At 36.2% G+C, this 23043-nt stretch overlaps 1 protein-coding gene across 2 annotated transcripts in view; it reads left to right on the forward strand.

Annotated features, from left to right (window-relative positions):
- The window catches only part of CASP7 (caspase 7), a 53240-nt gene that overhangs the window by 23525 nt on the left and 6672 nt on the right, over window positions 1-23043 (forward strand). The window contains exons 1-3 of one of the 2 annotated variants that reach the window (XM_074295655.1): window positions 3423-3506; window positions 21101-21249; window positions 22518-22646. In XM_074295655.1, the coding sequence (XP_074151756.1) occupies window positions 3472-3506; window positions 21101-21249; window positions 22518-22646 (313 nt within the window). In that variant the 5' untranslated portion in view covers window positions 3423-3471. Of the gene's footprint in view, window positions 1-3422; window positions 3507-21100; window positions 21250-22517; window positions 22647-23043 lie in introns of those variants that run through there. The other variant, XM_074295654.1, reaches the window with a different exon arrangement.

Below are 23043 nucleotides of genomic sequence, written 5' to 3' on the forward strand. Positions count from 1 at the left end.
GTTAAGTGGCTTGCCCAGGGTCACACAACCAGTGAGTATCTAAAGGCCAGATTTGAACTCAGGAAAATGAGTCTTCTGAACGCAGGCCTGGAGATTTATCCACTGTGCCACCTAGCTTCCCTTTTCCTCAGATAGTATTTCTTCACTAATATTATTCACAGAGAAGAAAGGTCAAAAAGGTGTCGTGGGACCAACAGATACATGTGCCAAGGTAAAGTGAAATCAAGCTAAAATGCTGCCATACAAAATTATCAGCTTAAAGAACTCAAAGCAGCGAGAGGTTTTTGTCCTTAGTTTTCAGCTCATCAAAGCCTGGGGTTGCCTTAGCTTAAGGCTCGTGTGCCAGCCATTGCCCATCCCGGCTCTAACATGTCTCCTACCTCTAAATCTATGACCCTGTTATCTAACATGAATAAAGATGGGTATATCCTGGTATAGGTGGGGAAAATAAATCAGGCCAATTAGGAAAGAGGATGGCTATTGCAGACCAGAGGTTTACTAGGCAAGGTTTCATTCCTAATTTGGAGGGACCTCAAAAGTCAGCAACTGAGTGGAGACCCGGCGGCAGGTAGGTGATGGAGAGCTATTCTAAGAACAAATCTTGCCTCACAATATAAGGTGAAACAGGTAGAGTCAGTTGGAAATCAGAATTATTCAGTTTAAGCTTGAGTTCAAGGTTAGAAAGAAACAAAATAAAACAAAAATAAACTGATCTTGGAAAATTGAGGGTGTCCTCAAGGCCTGAACCCTAATGCTGTGCTAGAGCTGAGGGCTTTGTTTGTGCCTCTGGTCTGCCAGAGTGGAGCACAGGAGAGGAGGTAGGCAGGAGAAAAAAGGTTCATTTTCAAAATGCACAAACTTTTTTCAGGTTCAATTTCAAATCAAGAACTCCTTTTTTGTCCCCTGTATCTTTTGGGGGGTCGGTCCTTGATTCTACCTCTTGCCCACAGGATTACTTAATAAATGTCACTTCATTTTTCTTGTGTGCTGTGATTTTGATTCTCTCAGCTAAGATGTGTTATATATAAACAAATCTCTATAGAAAATGTGTTATTTGTGTAATTATGAGAGAGATCCAGGTGGTCTGCCTTTAGCAAAAAAAAAAAAAATTGTTATAAAGAAATAATGCCATTAGAGTTGGAGGGGAAAAAAAAAAGAACAAAGAAACAGATGATATTTGACAGTTTCCTGAATCAGATTTTGGAAATGTACCTGAGAATGCCAATGCAGATTTATGATGATAATAGTACTGAGAGTGATGTTATGAATAGAGACCATTTTCATTCTTTCCAAGGAAATATGAAAATACAAGCATATTTCATTATTTTTATTACTCAAAGCTAACATTCTAGAAGTTCAAGCCTATTTTTTCCCTTTTTTTTTTTTTGGAGGCAGGTGGGGTAAAGTGACTTGCCCAAGATCACACAGCTGTTAAATGTCTGAGACCAGATTTGAATTCAGGGCCTTCTGACTCTAGGATTAGTATTCCATCCACTGTGTCAGCTAACTGCCCTGAGTATATTGTTTTTAAATATCAATTGATAATGATCAGAGTAGGTTTTGAAGGGAAGGCTGTCTTTGGAGGATCTTATTTTAACCTGTCCCTGACAACAGTTAGTTGTATGACTTTAGGTAAATCACTTAATCTCTTAGTGTGACTAGTCAGTCTCTAAAATTTAAATTACATCTGCCTGAATCCAAAGATTTTCCACACCTGAAGTTCCCACCCTATGATGAAATCACTGTTCTGAGCCACACCAAAACAAGCCAATCTCTCCCCACCAAAGCTTTATTATAATCTCCAAACTTAATTACATCTGATTTGATAGAGAAGAAAAATTTGAAACCATAGCAGCTCTGGTCGATACTAAATTTCCAGATACTGAATCTTAAGTCTTTGTAATTATGGACAGCAAGAAAATCCTTTCTGCTCTCCTTCCCTCCAGCACTGTCCGTTGAATTTTGAATTCCGTGTGAAGTGTGAAAGAATAAAATTAATAAAAATAAGGCATTGTCCAGGAATTAGGCAGTCCATAAATAGACATATAGATATGCTCGGACACATAAACAGGATATTCCGTATATCCTAGAGCCCATGGGTGGAGATGTTTCTCTGCCGAGTTCTGAACAAGTATTTAGAGCTTTGCTGTCCTTCCATCAGATCTCCAATCAAATTTGGCTAGGGGTAATATTGAGCATGAAAGAAAACAATCCGTCAAAAATTCCTTGAGTACTAATAATGCAAGCACTGTGCCAGTCTAGCAGAGTAGATTCCACTTAATTCAATAAACATTTTTTAAAGTGTGTGTGGTTCTAGCAGGGCCATGTAGCCAGTGAGTATCTAAGGCTGGATTTGAACTCAGGGCTGGTCTTCAACCTGGGGCTACCCAACTGCTCCCTTAGACTAAGTCTTGAAGGAAGCAAGATAATATATCTACCTTCTAAGAGGATGGAGAAGAGATCATCCTGGTCATGACAGACCAATGCAAAGATGAAAATGGATTATTGCTAATGAGGTCAGTGGGATCATTGCAGGGAAGTCATTTGTAAGGAGAACATAAAGATAGGAAGGGGCCAGATTCTAAGAGCTTTTAGTACTAGACAAGGGATTTTGTATTCTCTCCTAGAGGTAATAACAGCCTTGGAGCATGACATAGTCAGCTCTGAGTGTTAGGAATATCCACTTGGCAGTTGTGTGACTTAAAGATATTAAGCATCCCCAAGTAACTAGAAGAGAATAGTATCTAATGAAGAAAGGGCTACAATCAATAATCAGTAAATGTTCATTAAGTGCTTACTATGCTCTGTGCAAAGCTATAAGGAAGGAAAGATCATTTTTGGGTAAAGAGATCCAGTCAGGAGCTAGGGGGTTGATTTGTACTATTTTTAGTTATAAATGATATAAAAAAGCCATGTTTCTCAACTTTTTAAATGTGTTATAGATCCCTTTAGTAATCTGCTTAAGCTTCTTATTTTCATAATAATGTTTTTAAATGCATAAAACACAGGCTTATAGAGGAAAACCAATCATTCTCACAGTTCCCCAACATTTAAAAATCCAGCTCACAGACCTTGGATTAGGAACCCTCTGCCCCATGGATTCCTACATCTAAAAAATGTGCACATGAAAGGATTCCGCAAGCCTCTCCTGTCTCTCTCACTTAAAGACCAGCCTTCTTTCATGTGGGCCAGGGATGGGGGATGCTGTGCTGGGACTTTCCTGCCTGTCAGCAGAAGTAGCTCACTGGAGCTGATAGTGTGAACAATCCTATGGAAAACTCCAGCATCTCTTTGTCTCTCTGTCTCTCGTCTCTCTCCCTCACACGTACTCACACCGCTGATTCAGTCACTTTGCCGGGTCTCCATGCACCGTGTGGGCTTTCCTGCCCAGACCCAGCCCTGAATATGCTAAGTCTCTGAAAGCACTGAGGAAGATCACTTGCCATCCCACACAGAGTGAAATTATTTCCAATGCAGAGTGGAGTGCTTTTGGATGAAGAGCCTAGGTACTGAATTGATAATCCTTTTTCTGTCTGTCTCTTGCCCTTTCTTCCATTTGGGTGGTAGAGAGGTCTTTGGGAATGTCATCCCTTGGAATGTCAACATCCAGGAATGAATCATCCCTAAAGAATTTGGATGAAAATCTGGGTAGGAAAACCAGAGTTTTGGTTCCATGTGAAATAATTCTGGGGAAAAGGGTGCCTGGTGCTGTATTTACTTTCATGCCAATGAAAGGCTAAAACCAGACATGACTTCTAGGAAGGAGCTGTAGAGGATAAATGGGAATTTACCAGTGGGATTTAATTTACTGCCTGATGCAGAAAAGCATCAAGAGTACTCAGTGAATAACACAGCAGAAATCTGTAAGAGGATAAAATCTACATTGATGATCTCTTTTGATGAGGAAATTATGCTCATGTCCAGAGTTTTATATAAATAAATGTATTTTGTTGAGCCTCCAGGAATGGAGCTCTATTTCTTTGCTTTTTCTGCCCCCACTTCCATCCCAGCTATCTCACTTTCTGAGAGGCGGAGCAAATCTAAGAAGATCAAATTCTGCTTCTGATATACATAATGTATGAAGCCTGGGCAAGTCACATCATGCTGTGGTCTTATTCTAAGCTGACTTATTTTGCCAACTCCTTAGACTAAGGACATTGGAGGTGCAATTTCTGTCATATCATTTGGAAAGTGAACATATGTTCCACTTCTAGGATGTAATCTGGCATGATTATGTATATTCTTAGTGTTCTAATCATAATTAGCACATGTATTATAAATATTATATATGTTTATTAAATAGTAATTTATCTTTATTGAATTATTACATTAGGAATGGAGTCTTGACTTTTTGAGTAAATGGATTCTTAATAAGTCAGGATTTTTTATACATTTTTTTTACTAGATATTATGTTATTATTATTATTAATCTAACACAAGACTGAGTAGTCTACTCAACATGCAAGCTTTCAAGGGTCAGAAACACTGACATTTATGGATAGATGATAGATTGGAAGTAAATAAAACCTAAAGTTCATCCTCAATACCTCAAATTGAACCTTTGTGAACCTTGCAGTCTTTAAGTCCTCTTATAGCACTTAGGAAATGAGAGTAATGGTAAATAGGAATACATATTTATGCTCAAGGTAAGGTTGGGAGAATAATAAAATAGGTATACTGAAGTTCCCCTCTAACTAGGTTTGTGGCATTTGGTAGGTCCTATGCAAAGGCCCAAAGTGTTCTAACTCTGGTGCCAGGACCTCACATTCACTCCTTCCCTTTGGTAATCCTCTATAATCTTGGGCATGAAATTTAAGCAATCCCCTTGGACCTCAGTTTACTAATCTGTAAAAGACCAGATGGCCTCTGTGATCCCTTCCAGCTCTAGGTCTATGATCCTGTGGTTAAATGATCTCTAAAACAGGAACATGGCTTAGTGGATGGAGATCTGGATCTGGAGTCAGAAAGCTCTGAGTTCAAATACTACCTTAGATACTTATGGCATTGTGACCTAGGCAAGTCACTTAATTTCTTTGTTTCTCAATGTCTTCATCTATAAAATGTGGGTAATAATAAATCCTTCTTTCCAGGGTTGTTGTGAAAAATATGTGTAAATCTCTTTGTTAACCTTAAAGCATTATATAAATGCTACCATGGTTATTATTAATATTATTGTTTAATGTCATTCATTTAGAAATCAGGAATCTGTAGGTATTAGCTCATATGAGAAACTTTCATTCAGCACCTAACATGTCCTTAGAACGAGTTAAAAAAAAAATTTAAAAACCTTAAATAAGATCACTGTGTAAATGCTTCTAAGAAATCATAATTTAAGGGTACTCTTACCGGAGAGGCAGCATAATGGAGGGAGCTGACTTGATTTAGGAATACCTGGATTCAGATTCTCTTCTAACACCTCTGGCAAGTCATTCTCTGTGCTCTTGGCAATTCTCTATGACTCTTATGTTGTGAGGTGTCAACCTGTACTCGCTGAGGGAGTTTCCTTATTAGTGAAATCAAAGGTCTAGCTCCAGTTTCTTACCCATTTAATGTGAAAAGAAAAAAGAAATTGTATTGACAAAATTTCTTTTTTTTAATTAATAGCAATTCATTCCAAAAATTTTCAAAATGCATAACCTTGGGGAGGGCCCAGAGCTTTAAACATAAAGCTCTGGTTTAGTTATGTTCCCCACATTAATCTCCTGACTGGTCCCCTCCTCCCCTCCCCTACTGCCCCTAATGTGATGACCTTGGCAAAGGGTTTTCCTTCAAAATGCAAGGCAGGCAAGATAGAAGCTAGTGCCACAGACAGAAAATTATCAGAGGCAGAAAATAGAAGTGAAGTGAACAGAGAAATCTGAATCTAGATCAAATATACACTGGTACTAATGACCACTTTCTCCTGCTTGCATTTTTCATGACTCTTTCTTGCTCATGTCTGTAAAACAAATGTGGTGATAGCTTATTGCAGTTCTTGCAGAATGATTTTCAAGTGCTCTACAAGTGTAAGAGATTAATATGGATGAGTGGAAATAAAACTTTAGGAAATGCCATTATGAGGTCTTCTCTACTTTTAGCAAAAGTGAGAAAATCTTCTATCTATAGCAGTACTTGAAGGGCAAACCCAGCCTTTGTTTGAGGAGGCTAGCTCAGGTATCCTGTGTGTACAAAGTAAGTTTTCAAAGCTATTCCATCTTTGGTAGGAAATCCAAACAGCAAGCTGGGCCAGAACACCTGATTTTGTTTTTGTTTTAATCCCTGTCTGTCCTAGAGGACGAAGTTCTGTGACTGAAGAAGGTTATTACCTGGGTCTTTGAAAGCTGCTTATTTCATGCCGTCAGAACCCTGCTGTGCCCTGCCGTTCTGAATATAGCCATCTTTCTGCAGCCAGCTAATTAATCAGTGCCATCTCCTTGGAAGTCTCTGATGCTCTCTCTTTAGAAGCCACTGAGGCTGTTGCTGACCATTAGAGAGTTCATCTGATTATCTGCTCAGCAACCCTAATTAATTACCAAACCAGTGCTAATCTTTATTAGCAAATGGAATGGTCAGTTCACAGTTCTACTAACTGCATTTACCTTCCCTGCCTTACTGAAAGTGAAAATTGTTCCTCATTATTAAAGACTACCTGCCCTGCTATTAAAGTAAGCACCAGGTGGTGTGGTGGTGGGATGGTCAACAGCATCACCAAGCCTGGATGTGGTACTCCCTGAATGGTTACTTGGAAACAGAGTGAAATCGTGATCAGGCATGACGATGTTTTTTCAAAAGATTTCAGTGGTATCATTAAAGTAATTTCATTGACATATTACATTAGGATGCCACCACAGGAAGAATATTTAGTGGGGAATAGTCTTTTTCATAAATCCCTCATACACTCATTCAAATTAATTTGACCTTGCCATAAAAACATTTTGAAAAATCCTGTCCTGATGGATCTCTCAAACTCCCTTCATTGATGGGTTTGTGGGGTAGACTAAGACTGGCTACTGCAGCCTTCCATCTCTGGGCTGCCCTAGCAGCCCATCTCTCTAGGGTTCTATCATTTTCCTACACCTATTCCTACCATCTTGTTGCTGAGTTGTCATCACATCTAACTCTTTGTGACCAGATTTGGGGTTTTCTTGGCAGAGATACTAGAATGATTTTCCATTTTCTTCTCCAGCTCAATTTACAGATTAGGAAACTGAAGCAAACAGTTAAGAGATTTGCCCAGGATCATATAGCTAAAAAATGTCTGAGTCTGGATTTGAACTCATAGGTGGCCCAGCACTTTGCTACCTGGCTGCTTCAATGTGTTTATATGTGTGTGTGTGTGTGTGTGTATATGTGTGTATATATGTATATACACATACATACACATACATACATATATAGTATGTATATGTGTATATGTATATACATATATATACATATATATATGTACATATATATATATGTACATATATATATATATATAGTTGTACTTATACTGGTTTCCCCCTTTGTCCCTAATAAAATATATAAATTCCATAAGGACAAAAATGTTTTCACGTTATTTTTTTATCATTATTGTCTTTAAATTCCCAGTGTTTACAAATTAAAGCCACAGTGTGACCCCCATGCCCAGTTTGTGATTCCATAAACATAAGGAATTTTGTGTAAGAAAATTCCCACCCTGAAGGAAGTTAGGGGAGCTAAGAGATGGAGATGAGGAGATAGAGTTCCAAGCATAATAGACAAGCAGTGGAAGGGAAGAACATTATGTGTGAAGATCATGAAGGAGGAGGAAGAATACGGTTTATAGAGGATGTGTAAGAAGACTGGAAATAAGGGCATGTTATGAAGGATTTAAAAGCCAAACATAGGATTTTATGGTAAACCTAAGAGGCAATCAGGAGCTACTGGAATTGATTAAGTTGTAACTTCTAAGGATTTTCTCATTATTAGGGCAGTTAGAAGGCATGCATATGTGTGTGTGTGTGTATGTGTATAGACAGAGGGGGCATGAGTGTTAGTTGAATATGATGGGATGATTTACTAAAACAATAAAATTAAGGGGTGAGAAAGAAAGAGAAGAGGAGAGAGAGAGGGTTCAATGGGGCAAATTGTCTTATAGTGGATTGGGGGAAGTCGTAGTCAGAATCAAAATACTTTTGAGGTTGGATAAGGTGAAAGGAAAGAGAGAGTAGGATAAATAAGGGGAAATAGGATGGAGGCAAACATAATTAGTAATTATAACTATCGAAAAATAACATAGCAAATTTCTCTGTTAAATATCTAGTTTCTCAAATATATGGAGAACTGAGATTTGTAAAAGCCATTCCCCAATTAGTAAGTGGTGAAAGGATGTGAAAAGGTAGTTTTCAGACAAAGTAATCAAAGCTATATCTATAGTCATGTGAAAAAAAAATGTTCTATATCACTAATGATTAGAGAAATACAAATTAAATAACTTTCAAGTACTACTTCACACTTTCAGATTAGCTAATATAACAGAACGGGAAAATAACAAATGTTGGTGGGGATATGGGAAAATTGAGACATGAATGCATTATTGGTAGAGTTGTGAGATGAACCAACCATTCTGGAGAGTAATTTATAATTATTCCTAAAAAGCTATATAAAACTGTGGCTACCCTTTAACCCAGCAATATCACTGTGTCCCCCCAAAAATTGTTTTTTAAAAAAAAGGATTTACAAAAATATTTACATCAGCTGTTTTGTGATGGCAAAGAATTGGGAATTGAGGGGATGCCCATCAGTTGGCAAAGATTTGAACAAATCGTGGCATATGATTGTGATGGAATACTATTGTGCCATAAGAAATGATGTGTGGGATGCTTTCAGAAAAACCTGGAAAGACTTACATGAATTGATGGATCATATGCATCCATCTCCAGAAAACTGATGGAATCTGAATGCATTTTTTACTTTATTTTTATTGGGGCTTTGGGGGAAAGGATCTGTGTTTTCTTTCATAATATAGTCATAGACTGCACATATATAGGTTATATCAAATTGCTTGCCTTTGTAGTGAAAATGAAGGGGAATAAAGAATAGGAGGAGAGAACTAAAAATTTTTTTAAATGAATCTTTAAAAATTGTTTTTACATGTCATTGCTGGGGGAAATAAAATATTAAATAAATATATATTCTTTAAAAGTCCAGTAGTTATTTGGAGATATACAAGACTCAGGAGAGTAGTTAGGACTAGGCAAATGAATCTGAGAATCATCTGTATGGAGGTAGTTGAAGCCATGAGGACTGAAAAAATTACTAAGTGAAATACTACAGAAGGAGCAAAAGGAAAGAATTAGGATGGAGCTAAAGGGGACTTCCCAAGTTAACAGGTATGACCTGCATGAAGATTCAACTAAGGAAACGAAAAGTGATTTAGAAAGGAATTGACTCATAAAGAAAGCAACACAAGTTGTAATCAGATACCACAAGCCCTTTTTTATTTTGAATTGTTTTTGTTTATATGAATTATAAATTAAGGGAAAACATGAGGCACTGAGGACAAAATAGAATTGAGGACCTTGATGCCTTCTTTTCTCCATCTGTAAAATGGGAATTATAATAACACCTATCACACAATGTTGTTATAAAAAGAAGCTAAAATATCTGTAAAAGGACTTTGAAAATTTAAAGTATTATGTAAATGCTAGTTTGTTGCTTGTTTTTTTTTAACCAAGTGCCATTTATGTAAGAACTAGAAAAGATTGTAGAATTCATTTAGTCAAACATTTTCTCTCTCTCTCTCTCTCTCTCTCTCTCTCTCTCTCTCCCTCCCTCCCTCCCTCCCTCCCTCCCTCCCTCCCTCCCTCCCTCCCTCCCTCCCTCCCTCCCTCCCTCCCTCTCTCTCTCTCTCTCTCTCTCTCTCTCTCTCTCTCTCTTCTCTCTCTCTCTCTCTCTCTCTCCATGAGGAAACAAAGACCCAGAGAAATAAAATAAATTGATTAGTTTCTCCTGTACTTAGTAACTAGAGCCCACTTCTCCAGATTTCCAATTTAGTGCCATTGTCCCCATACTATCATGCTACAAACTTAAATATTAGTGTTTAAAAGAGAGGAACAAAGAATACTAAAAAACAAAACAAAAAAAATGGGGGAGGAAAGAAGGAAATAGAATGAAAAGGAAAGTGAAGAAGAATGATTGTTCCCTGGGGTTGTATGAAAGTCTGTCAAACAATGGTAGAGACTGGAATAATTTATTTTTATTTTTCACTACTAATTAGGTTTCTGTTTTGGTTAAAAAGTCCCTTTCTTCCCCCTGGCCCTACCTTCCTACTTCCCACAGGCAAACAAACATATTGACATTGCCTTAAGCTGCCAAGATATTATGTAAATGATGTTGACACCTGTTTTTAAAATTTTGTACCTAAGAGGTGTCCTATTAATTGGATTAAATGAAAATAGATCAAACAGGAAGGAGAGAGGAAGATGAAGAAAACTAATCAGCACAAACAATGCTAAATAGTATATTTTTAAAAATGTTTTTCAAATGACAACAACCTGGTGCCTACAAAGTAAAAGAAGTAATGATTGTTTTGATGAATTCCTATAAAGTGCTTTCCTAATGTTTTCCCCCATCTCCTCTTGGGTGAGGCTTAATAAGATCTAGTCTAGCATTGCTGAAGCTAAAAATAGCAGAATTAAAAACAAGATTTCTCTCCAAGAGACTTCTAGCTTGGACAGAGTATGATTTGATGTAAATTTCACAGTCAGAACTCTCTCACCTGTTCACGGTCTGAGAGAGGCAGAAATTGGGGAAGGGGCTGCAGCTCTCGCTGATCTTGTGACAGTCTCATCACCGGCCATTCTTTTATTGTATGCCATGCCTGAAAAGGCCCAGCAGCCTGCAGTGCAAACCACTGCACGGACAGAGCAGGGAGAGGGAGGAGGAAGAACACCACAGGAGGGAAGGCAAACGTCCAGATATCACCGAGAAAACCACCTGGAGAACCAGGCCCTCCAGAGCTGTACTGATGTGCCACAAAGCAGCCCTCCTCTGGCTCTCTCATCTCCTGTCTGTGGCCCGAGTTAGGAAGATTGGCCCGGAAACCCAGCCTAGCTCCCCTGCCAGCCCGACAGTGATGTGGCTGCTACCTTTCTTCACTGCACAGCAGTTGCTTTTCCTGTCTGATGATGGTAACACACCTGAGCAAGGAAAATGCCTTTGAAATTAGTCTCTGGCTCATTTAAGGTTTTATGCTCAGGAAAAGCTGATCCAAAGCATATTGAGCCAGTACCTTCATTGGGCCGACCCAGACACCAATAAGACAAGAAGTACTCCTGTCAGCTGATGCTGAGTGAAATGAGCAGAACCAGATCATTGTACACAGCAACAAGGTTACACGCTGATCAGTTCTGATGGATGTGGCTCTCTTCTACAATGAGGTGATTTCAGAGAAGTTCCATCATCTTGGGATGAAGAGAGCCATCTGCACCCAGGGAGAACTGAGTATGGATCACAACATAGCATTTTCACTTTTTTTGTTGTTCTTTGCTTGAATTTGATTTTTATTTCTTGTTTTTCTTTTTTGATCAGATTTTTCTTGTGCAGTAAGAAAATTGTATAAATATGTATGCCTATATTCGATTTACTTATATTTTTACCATGTGTAGTATTAAAAAAAAAAAAAAAGACATTGTCCTGAGGTTTGGTAGGAAGGAAAAAAATTTCTACTCTATATCTTTAAAAAAAAAAAAAAAAGAAGAAGAAGAGGAAGAAGAAAAAGAAAAAAAAGTGTTCCTGGGCTGTCAGTCCATCGTATTGTATCATTTCAAGTTAGGTCATCTTGAACCAATCATTGAACACTTTTCCTAGACCAGAAACTTTAAGTGTACCAGAAATAATTATAAAAAAGATTCCTTTTTTTTTCCTTTCCAAAATGAACTCAGTTATATGTTGTAGAGGAAAAGTAGAATGGTAACCTTTTTCTCCCCTTCCTTGAATTCAGGCTCCATGAACAGCCTTTCTGTATAATTCAATGCAGTTTCAACATAGGATGGCAAGCCCTCCACTTTATGCTGAATGACCCTGGCACAAGTCAGTGAGTTGTATCCAGTGATCATTTTCCCCCAGAAATTGTTTCTAAGCCAGCAGATAGACTGCCACGTGATCATACCTCTACTAAAAGGTAGAATTTCATTAAATTTTGTGTTAAAATACCTAAAATCATTTTATTTATATGGAACTGAGACCTCCAGAATGGGATCTCTTGTCAGTCAGTAGGATTTCCTCAAATGCCCTATCTCTGCCCTCAAAGAATTTAAAATTTATGGTGAATTTGGAACTGAGTGAAATGACCTGACCCAAAGACTATTAGTGAATGCAATCATGTCTCAGGAGAAGCCTTTGTTGGAATATCCCCCAGTAATGTTTTTAGACCATTCTTTTTACTGGTTCTATCAGTGACTTGGCTGAAGGCTAGAATATTCTTAAGTAAATATCCAGAACCTCAAGCTAAGGAGGTACAACTCATAATGAATCCAATAATAACAATTACTCCCATTTTTATGCTTAATAGTTTACAAAGCATGGGTCATAGATTTAGAACTGGAAAGATTTTCATAGATATCTAATCCAGAAGAATCAAACACATAACACACAACAGGGTATGGATTAAAATGAAATATTTAGGCAAATAAAAATATAACTAAATTATAATAAAAGGCAAAAATACAATAAAATATAGATAATAATACATTTTTAAACTTAGTCATTGTGTGGCCCTCAGGTATCTTTATATATGGCCCCCATTTCTATTTAAATTTGTCAACACTGATCTAATCCAACCTGTTTTATTTTACAGATAGGGAAATTGAGGCCCAGAAATATGTTTGGTCCTTGCCCAAGGTTATTCACATGGTATTAAGTGCAAAGCAAGTATTTAAATTCAGGTTTTCAGATTTCAAATCAGGCCCTATTTTTACCTACCATGCTGCTTCACTGTAATTCTGTGAGGAGACAATTAAAAAACATTATTTTAAAGTGAAGAATCTAACAATTAGAGGTAGTGACTTGCCCAAAATCACGTAGCTCCTGTTCTGGAACTGGGACTTTGAAGAGCTAAAATAGTAGGACAAATCTAATAAGATAAAATTTATTAACAACAATAATAAATGTAATTTCCTATACAAAAAAATTAATCTGTACAAGTATAGGATGAGGAGAAAGCATAAAAAGATGAGACATAAAAATTTGTGTGAAAAGTTCTAATGCTATAATTTGACCATGAACTCAATATGAGCCAACAGTGTGAGAGTCTAACTTTAAAAAACAACTGATGAGATCTTAGGATGTTGGAAGCATTATGTCCAGAACAAAGGAAGTGATTATGAAACTGTGTTCTAGTTAGATACATCTGGAGTATTGTATTTATTTCTGTACTTTGCATTTTAAGGAAAACATTAAAAGCCAGAATTCAATCAGAGGGTGCTAAAGGGACCAGAAATCAGGTCATAGGAAAATCAGTTGAAAGAACTTGGAATCTTTAATAGATGGCATATTGAGTCCAGGGAACTATCCAAAGAATGATAGATTTTATAGCCAGAAGAAACATTAGGGACCATATATTTTTCAGGCCAGTCTGTTTTGAACATAGAGAATTTGAACACAGAGAAGTAAATGATTGAACTAAGTGCCCTTGAAGGTCACATACAATGCTGGGGTTCCATGATTTTAATAGGGATGGGAATTGGACTTGTTATTTCATTAGAAAAGGGAATTCTAAAATGAGGAAGCTTTCTCTATCAATGCTCCTCTTCTGCAATTTATAGTCTTAAAGATTGGTCTAGAGTACTAAAAGGTTAAGTAATTTGCCCAGGATCACACAGCCAACATGTGTCAGAGGGGAATATGAACCCAGGTTTTCCTGGCTTTGAGACTGACTATACTCTTTTATTTTATGTTTCCTCTGTAATGATTTTAATATTAGGACAATAATGTTTGAATTTTGAGTCTGACAGAATGCATCCATGTGGAATGGGTCTTGATTTTAGCACATCAAATCTTTCCTCTTGAAATTTTTTTCATTTGCTTCCACTTATTGTGCTTCATTCATGATATTTGTCTTAGAAGGTGAAGAATGTTAGTGCTTGAAGGGTTTAGAGATCATTTTGTCCAATTCTCTACTTTTACAGGGGAAGAAACTAGGGGAAAGAGAGGGAAACTGACATCTCAGGTCACATTGACCAGCAAGTGGTACAGCTCAGTCTCAGGTCTTCTTAATCCAGTGCTTGTTGAACAAAACTACTATTTCTGTCATTACTCCCTGAAATTCTCTGGGCCATAAGCCAAAACTAAAGGCCAGAAACAAACTTTTGTTTATAAGTTTGTTCCCCCAATTAAAATGTGAACTCCTTGAGCACTTGAGAATGTCAGTTTTCTGTTTGAATCCCCAAGTACGCACATAGTATATAATCTATGCTTTTCTATTCCATTCTCTCTGACTACCTGTGTGAAGCTTGGCTTCAGGATTTCCTCTCCCCCAAGTATTAATGACATTTTTCCTAAAAGTTTCTCTCCTTAGAAAAGAATAGATGGGATTTCTGACCATCACTCTCTCTCAGAACCTATCAATGGACTTGGAGAAATGGTTGTCAATTGTGATTTTGTTTGATTTTTAAGGAAGGTTTTTGATTTTTAATTCTGGAATGAGGAAATATATAAATTTCCTGTATAAGGAGTAGAAGTTTTGTTTGGGGACAGGATAGGTAAAGAAAGTCCTTTTAATCTCTTTTAAAAATTAACCTGAGGAAAAGTATTGTTTCATCTTTGAAACAAAACAAAGTAAAACAAAACAAAACAAAACAAAACCAACAACAACAACCCACATCTTTTTGGTAACTGTGGAAAATTTTGCTATTTCCTTAAATAATAGATATAGTCTTTTTAAATAGTAGCTGTATTTATTTCTGATCACTTAAGTAAATGTTCTAATAAAAAGCACAGCCATTTCTTTTTTATCGTGTCTGAGCATGCTGTTCCAGTGACAACGTTGTTCTAATGACAGATACCTATAGGTTTTGTTTAAATTGAAATTCAGTTGATACTAATGGCAGCCTCCTTTTAATCATATACCAAATGCTATTCAGATATTTAATGCAGTTTGTTTAAAAAAATTATTGATGATACAATATGACTCTAGGCTTCCTCATATACACATGCTAGTAATTCCTTTTTTTTTTAGGGCATCTTTTGACTCTCTAAGATGTTATGGTTGTCATTAGTTTATTGTGTAAATTATAACTTTTTACATATGACATTAGGGTTGCAAAATTGAAACAGCTGCTGTTTTGGGGATCAGGGAACATCTCTATTCAATCACGGGGGCCCTGTTGTGTGCCCTAGGAACTAATATATGATGTTTTAGACCCAGTTCAGTAAACAAAATGGTTTCCATTCAATTCAGTTGATTATAAGTGCTTACTATGTGCAATGCATGGTGTTAGGAAATGGGCTTACAAAGACAAAAAATCCCCTGCCCTCAAGGTTACATTCCACTGGGGGCACACAATATGAACACAGATAGTATAAGGGAAGGAATGAAAATTCAACAGTGTACAGATTAGGTAGGGCATCCTGGAAGAAATGGCATCCGAGCTGAACCTTGAAGGAAAATCCAGATTCTGAGATTCTGTACAAGGTCCAGAGGTAGAAGACGAGTCTTTCATTTATAAAGCAGCTTACAAGCCAATTTGGCCAGGATGTAGCTCATGAAGGGGGATTGTATAAAATAAGGCTCCAAAGGTAGTTGAGAGCCAGATTATGTAGGACATTAAAAATCAGGTTAATAAAAAGCCAGACTTCAAGTCAGGAAGGCCTCTGTTCAAGTCCTGTTTCATTCACTTGGTAGTTGTATGATTCTGAACATACTAAACTTCTGAAAGATCAGCCTTACTTTTCTCAACTATAAAATGAAAATGTTACAGATTAGGATCAAATGAGAAATAAATTTATAATTCACTTTGCTTAATATGCTACATAAGTGTTTTACTACTATTATTGTTATTATTATTTTAACTGGTAAGCTTGGGGAGAACAAATGATGTCTTTTAAGTGGGGGATTGATAAGGTCAGACCCATGCCATAGGAAGATTTTTCTGGCAGCTATATGGGAGATAGATTAGTGAAGACAGAGAATAGAATGAAGGAATTCCATTAAGAGAATATTTTGGTACTTCTAAAAAGTTCCCCAAAATAGTATGATGGTTACATGAATGGAGAAAAGAACAAAGATATAAGATTTTAGAGTTGAAATGACAAAATATGGCAACTGGTTGAATAATCTATATCTTGTGGTGAGAGAAGGTATGTTAAAAAAGAGAACGGAATCAAGGATAACTCTGAGATTACAGAGCTGAGTAACTGAGAGAGAGAGATCATTACTGTGCCTTCCACAAAAATAGAAAAAATTGAGTCATCTTCTCAGGGGAGATAGTAGAAATATTGAGTTTGAGATTCTGATAAGATATTCAGAAAGAAATATTCACTGGCAGCAGTTGATAGTGGATTGGTATCCCCATTATCCAGAATGAGTTTTTAGTAGATTAAGGAAAAGATTTTAAGGAGAACATGAATGAATATTGCACAGAATAATATAACATGGATAGAATGTGGTTTGCATCATGTCCAGGAAAATTACCCACATTAGTGAGATTACAGATCCATTAAAAATATCTTTGCTAAGAAGTTCAGGACAGACAATCTATTATAACTTTTTTCTTGATTTTTTTTTTTTTTTGGTAAACAGGTTTTCATTTTCCTTCTGTCTCACTTGCATCCACTTAAAAAAAGAGAGAGAAAATAAACCACTATTAAACAAATATACATACTATATGTCTCAAATTGCACCTTTCTGTCTGGAGGTATGTCTTATGTTTTATTGTGGATCCTGTGGATTTACTGTTTATTATTGAATTCATAAGTTATTAAGTGTTTCAAAGTTATTTGTTTTTACATTATTGTTATTGTATAAATTGTTCTTCTGGTTCTGCTGTCTTCACTCTGCATCGGTTAATTCATATATCATAATTATTCAGATATTCCCCTTTGAACTGCTATGAATATTTTGGTTTGTGAGTCCTCTTCCCTCCATTTCTTAGACCTAGTATTACTGAGTCAAAAGTTACAGTTTAGTCATTTTGGAGGCATGGTTCCAAATTCTTTTCAGAATGAGTGGACCAATTCAGAGCTCTTCCAACAATGCCTGAATATATCCATTTTTTAAAAATTCCTTTAGTAATCGTCTTTCTCCCTTTTTTGTCTACTTGCTAGTCTGATAAGTTTGAGACTTAAAATCTCAAAGCTGATTTTTAAGTTGCATTTTCTAGAGTTTTGGAAGCTTTTGTTTTTCATATGGTTATTGATAGCTTGGACTAGTTCTTTTGAAAACTCCCTTCATATCCCTTAATTATTTATTGATTAGAGAAAATAAAATATGCTCAGAAGTCATGCTCAGAGGAACTCTGGAATTCACAAAAGTCCAAACCAAGAAATGCAGTTAAAAAATGAGTTGTCCAATATCTCAGAGATAAAGTGAATGGCACAGTCAGAATTAGACTTTGTACTCACCCTGGCTTCTGGACTGGGTCTCCTCCATTCAGTATACCATGCTATAAGAGACAGCAACAGTAGCTATCATTGCAATCTTAACCTGAATGAGGGAACTAAGGACAGATGAATTTATTGACTAAGAAGCAACAAAGAAACACATTTTTGCTTCCTCTCCACTTTGTCCTGGCTCATAACAACACAAATATCATTTTGTTGCTCCTATTGTTCTTATGACTATTGCTAATATCAAGCTGGAGATTTGAGTTCAAAAGCTGAATATTCTCTAGTGCTTTGAGCTTCTTTGGTTTCTGAGGTTTTAGTCCTTTTTAACATTAGGTGAAGAAAACAATGTGCTGAGACCCCAGAATATCCTAACACATGATAGGGGAAAAAAAACAATGGGAAAGGGTAGTGTGAATGTGCAAGTGAATTGGTTTAGTAAGGAGAGTGAATTCTTTTTTTGCTTATCTGAGTTGTATATTCCATAAGAATTAAAGCAATTACCTAAAAACAAATCAAGTCCTGTTGAGGGTAAAAGCCTGAACCTGTATTTTCATTGATAATAGAAAGTTTCTGACCCACATGTGCAAAAATGTTTGTGGCAACTCTTTTCATAGTGGCTAGAAGCTGGAAGATGAATGGATGTCCATCAATTGGAGAATGGTTGGGTAAATTATGGCATATGAATGTTATGGAATATTATTGTTCTGTAAGGAATGACCAGCAGGATGAATACAGAGAGGCTTGGAGAGACTTAAATGAACTGATGCTGAGTGAATTGAGCAGAGCCAGGAGATATTGTCCATGGCAACAATAAGATTATACAATGATCAATTCTGATGGTCGTGGCTCTCTTCAACAATGAGATGGTTGAGACAAGTTCCAATGATCTTGTGATGGAAAGAGCCATCTGCATCCAGAGAGTCTGTGGGGACTGAATGTGGACTACAACATAGCATTTTCACTTTTGTTGTTTGCTTGTATTTTATTTTCTCTCTCATTTTTTTTCTGGTTTGATTTGATTTTTCTTGTGTAGCACAATAAATATGAATGCATATATTGGATTTAACATATATTTCTACCATGTCTAACATATATTGGACTACTTGCCATAGAAGGGAGGGGATGAGAGAAGGGGAAGGAAAAAATGAAAGGTTTTGCAGGAGTCAATGTCAAAGAATTATTCATGCATATGTTTGAAAAAATAAAAAGCTTTAATTAAAAAAAATAAATTCACTTAATTTCTCAGTGCCTTAGATTAAAAGTTATAAACACTTAGGCACCAATATTCTTATGCCAAGAAGATGATTAAAATGCATTTGGGAAATATATAAGATAAATTAAAATACCATAAAATCTAAATAGCATTACATTGTAAAACTAAGTCAATATATGGCCCATAAGGGTTCTTATGTATGGACTAATGGCCTCCATTTCTATTTGAGTTTAGCCACTGCCCTAGACAACTTTATTTTAAATTTTAGATTATGGAGACGTTGACCATTTTCTTTGATAGAATAAATGCCCTACACCAGTGAAATCACAAATTCAGACCAAAAGCAAAATAGAAAAAAGTAATCAGTACTAGAGTTGATTACACGACAAGATGCTATGATTTCATGCTTATTTTGGTCCACTGAACTTCAAACATATCTTGGGTAAAAGGCATTAATATTTATCTATATCCATATAACAAATAATATAATGCCAATGTGATATGGAAAAACCACTGGACTAAGAGAAGACTTAATAATGAAATTTGGGATAACAGGCTTAGCTTCCTTTTATTTTGTGTGGATTTCTATCACTACCTACTAACTTGTCATCCTTCCAGCACATTTAAACAAATTAACATATTGGCCATTTCTAATAATATCTATCTAATCAGTACTTCTAGCCCAAGGCAGGAGGGACACACTTGTAAAGTCATAAGCTGTCTCTATATTCATCCAAGTTTGGAAGCATTTCAACTTCCTTTCCTTCTCTGTGTTTTCATCTGTAAAATAAATGGGTTTAATTAGATCCCTTCTAAGCTTTCTTCCAGTAACGATTTTTTTCCTCCATCATAAAATTTAAGTCAGTTTTTACTGTCATTAATCACTTAAGACATCCAAAGCATATAAAGGTGAGAAACAACACAGTTTCTGTTCTCCTGGACCTTAAATAGGACCTGATGATACAAAATTGAATGCAGTCCAAAATAGGGTGTGATAGGAACAAAGGAAAGAAAACTTTCAGTTTATGGAAATCTTAGCCTGAAGAGAAAAACAAAGATTAACAGATACATATGAGTATTCTAACCATTTACCATTGTTTAAAAAGAGAAGAGACTGAGATCAAGTGATTAGTAGAAAACTAGAACATAGAATTTATTAAGGGAAAGTAAAACTGGAAAGGTAAATTAAAAGCAAATTATAGAAGTATTTAAATCCCTGGTTAAGAAATCTGCATTTTATCCTAGAGGCAAAAGGGTTTTTGAGCAAGAAAATAACATGGTTAGACATGCATTGAGAAGTTGAGAAGATGGAGATCCCAGAAACTAGGAGATTAATAACTAAGAAATGAAGAGAGTCTCCACTAATGTAGTAGCCATAACTGGAGAAAGGTAAGTAAATTTTAGAAAGGTAAAATCTCAAAGATTTGGCAACTAATTGCAAATGGGGAAAGGGAAGAGGACCAAAGTATCAGAATTGACTTGGGTAACATCAACAGAAGTGAGGAAGTTATTAGGAAAAGAGGAATGAATTTATGAGGTAAAATGATGAGTTTAGAATTCTGTAGAAATGCCACTAGAGATGTTAGAATGGGGGCTGATGCCATAGGGAAACATTGATTATATGGGCAGATTTGAGAGTCATTTACATAAGATGATGATAATTGGACCCAGGGGGACAGGCAAAATCACTGTGTTGAAGAGTATATATAGAGAGGAGAGCAGAAAGCCCAGTGCATGGGCTTCAGGAATGCTCACAGTTGATGATTTGGAGGATGGAAATGGGAAAAGAAAGGAGAAGGAGAAAGGAACACTAGAAAAGGAACAGAGAAAAAATAGTCAAACTGGAAGGAGAATGGAAGCCATGGAAAATGTTTATCTGGGCTGTTGCACAGTGTCAAATGCTAGAGTAAGATTTCTCATACAGCCTGTGTTTTGAATGTTTATAGGACTAGAAATCCTGGGGTTGGGAATCTGTAATATCTTTTTATCCTTTTAATATGTTAATTAGGCATCAATCAACAACTATTAAGCTCCTAATGTTTTCTAGCTACTGTACTAGATATTAAGGATACAATACTGAAAATGAACCATGAAACAGTGAGCTTTTTGAGAAAGGGAAACTTTACCTTTCAAAGTTTAACACAATACCTGGCACTTAGGAATCACTTATTGAGTATCAACAATTATCTTCACACCCAAGTTAATTTTTCTGCACAGACAGATATGTTAGTGGGCTAAAAGTCCATCATGCAGGCAGAGGGTAGAGTAGGGAGCCACACAGGTCATGTCTTTGGCCTTTCAGAGCCCCTAATTAGCTTTTTTGTTTGTTTGTTTTTTCAGTAAGAAAAAGAAAAATGGAACAGAGAAGTCAAACCAATCTGTGCATGATCATAAGCGAGTAGTTGTGCCCAAATTCCAATATAATATGAATTACAAGAAGGTTGGCAAATGCATCATAATAAATAACAAGCAATTTGATGTTAAAACTGGTAAGTCTTTCTTGAAATAAAAGCCATATGAAGATTGAATAAAGAAATGTCCAATCTGCAAGAGACTTAAAGAAATAATAAAGATAATGTCGAGTTAATATGTTTAGTAGTGCTTTGTAAAGTAAAGTGCTTTGCAAACCTTAAAGCACTATGTAAATGCTACCACCATCATTTCATCTGGGTGCAAATCCCAGTTTAGACACAATAACTTTATGCCCATCGGCAAGTGTAGGGTTCAGTTCCTCATCTGTACAATGAGGGGGTTGAACTAAATGGTCTCTGAGGTATGGAACCCGGATGCAAAAGTTTCTGAAGAGAACTAGTAGACAGTAAATTCTAGCTTGTGGTCCTACCCTGTCCAATAGCCAACAGTTGGCCTAGAGTACTAAAGATTTTCTAAAGTCCTTTGCATAGATTCTCTCCTTTGGTCTTGAAAACAATCCATAAAGTAAGGTTGTGCCCATGTGAACAAACATGTTCCTTTTGCAAATAAAGAAGTAAGTTCTGTAATTTATCCAAGATTCAAGAACTTCAGTGCACATTTCTCATGTCAAATGTTTCACCAACTGTGTCAAAAATTAGAAGTTAACTTCTAATTTTTTAAAGTTAAAAGCTATTTAAGAGATAATATCGTAGAATAAGATACCCTGCAATCAAGATGTTTGTTTGTTAACAAAAACCCCTCCAATAGCTGGTGTGATTTAGCTCAGAAGGCTCATACAAGTAGATTTTTATTACAGGAACTGTTCACTTTTGACCAATGTTGATTTAAAGGGATTCCTTCATCTTTGTTGGATTGAAAGTGCTTTGATCATTTCAAGTTCGGTTTTAATTTTTCTGGCTCTTTTAAAAGTTTGGCCTTTCTAGGCCCCAAAGGAAGAAGTAAAATTAGAAACAAATGGCATTAAGTATTAGATGACCTCTAGCTTGATTTCATATTCCTGCCAGATTTGAGGCTCTTTGGAAATGTTTACTGATAAATTTGTTGAATGACAAATAAATAAATGGTTAATATTAATAATAACAATATTATTATTATTGGTTTTTTTGTGTTTTTTACTTAGGTAATTGGGGTAAAGTAACTCACCCAGGGTCACACTGGTAGGAAATGTTAAGTGTCTAAGGCCAGATTTGAAATCAGGTCCTCCTGACTGTAAAGCTTCAGGGCTCTATCCACCTACCACCACTTAGCTGCCCCTAAAAATATTAATATTAATGATATATATAATAATAATAATAAATAATCATTGGTTCTCTTTCCATCCCAGGTATGGGCACAAGGAATGGCACAGATAAAGATGCTGAAGGATTATACAAATGTTTCAAAAACTTAGGCTTTGATGTGATAGTCTATAACAATCGCTCCTGTGTCGATATGCAGAACCTGCTCAAGCAAGGTAGGTCTGTGTTTCGTGTGTGTGTGTGTGTGTGTGTGTATGTGTGTTTGCAACAGGGGCTACCATGGAAATATGTTTTGGGAGGCTCCACATATATAATTGATGCTGTATTGATTGCTTTCCCAATGGGTGGGTGAGGAACAGGAGAAAATTTAGAGCTTATAATTTTAATAGATGAATGTTAGAAACTTTAAAAAATGATATTGGAAAATACTTAAGAAAATTAAAAAATATCTCTTAGCCAAACAGAGAGAGTGATTACCTTCCTTACCTTTATTACTTACTTTTTCTTATTTTTATAATCTACCTTATTTCATTATGTATATTTATATATATATATTATAACCTAAATTATTATCATAACTTTACTATTATAGACCTTACTTTCCTACTAGAT

This window comes from Sminthopsis crassicaudata, chromosome 2, assembly GCF_048593235.1.
Source record: "Sminthopsis crassicaudata isolate SCR6 chromosome 2, ASM4859323v1, whole genome shotgun sequence".
Classification (NCBI taxonomy): domain Eukaryota; kingdom Metazoa; phylum Chordata; class Mammalia; order Dasyuromorphia; family Dasyuridae; genus Sminthopsis; species Sminthopsis crassicaudata.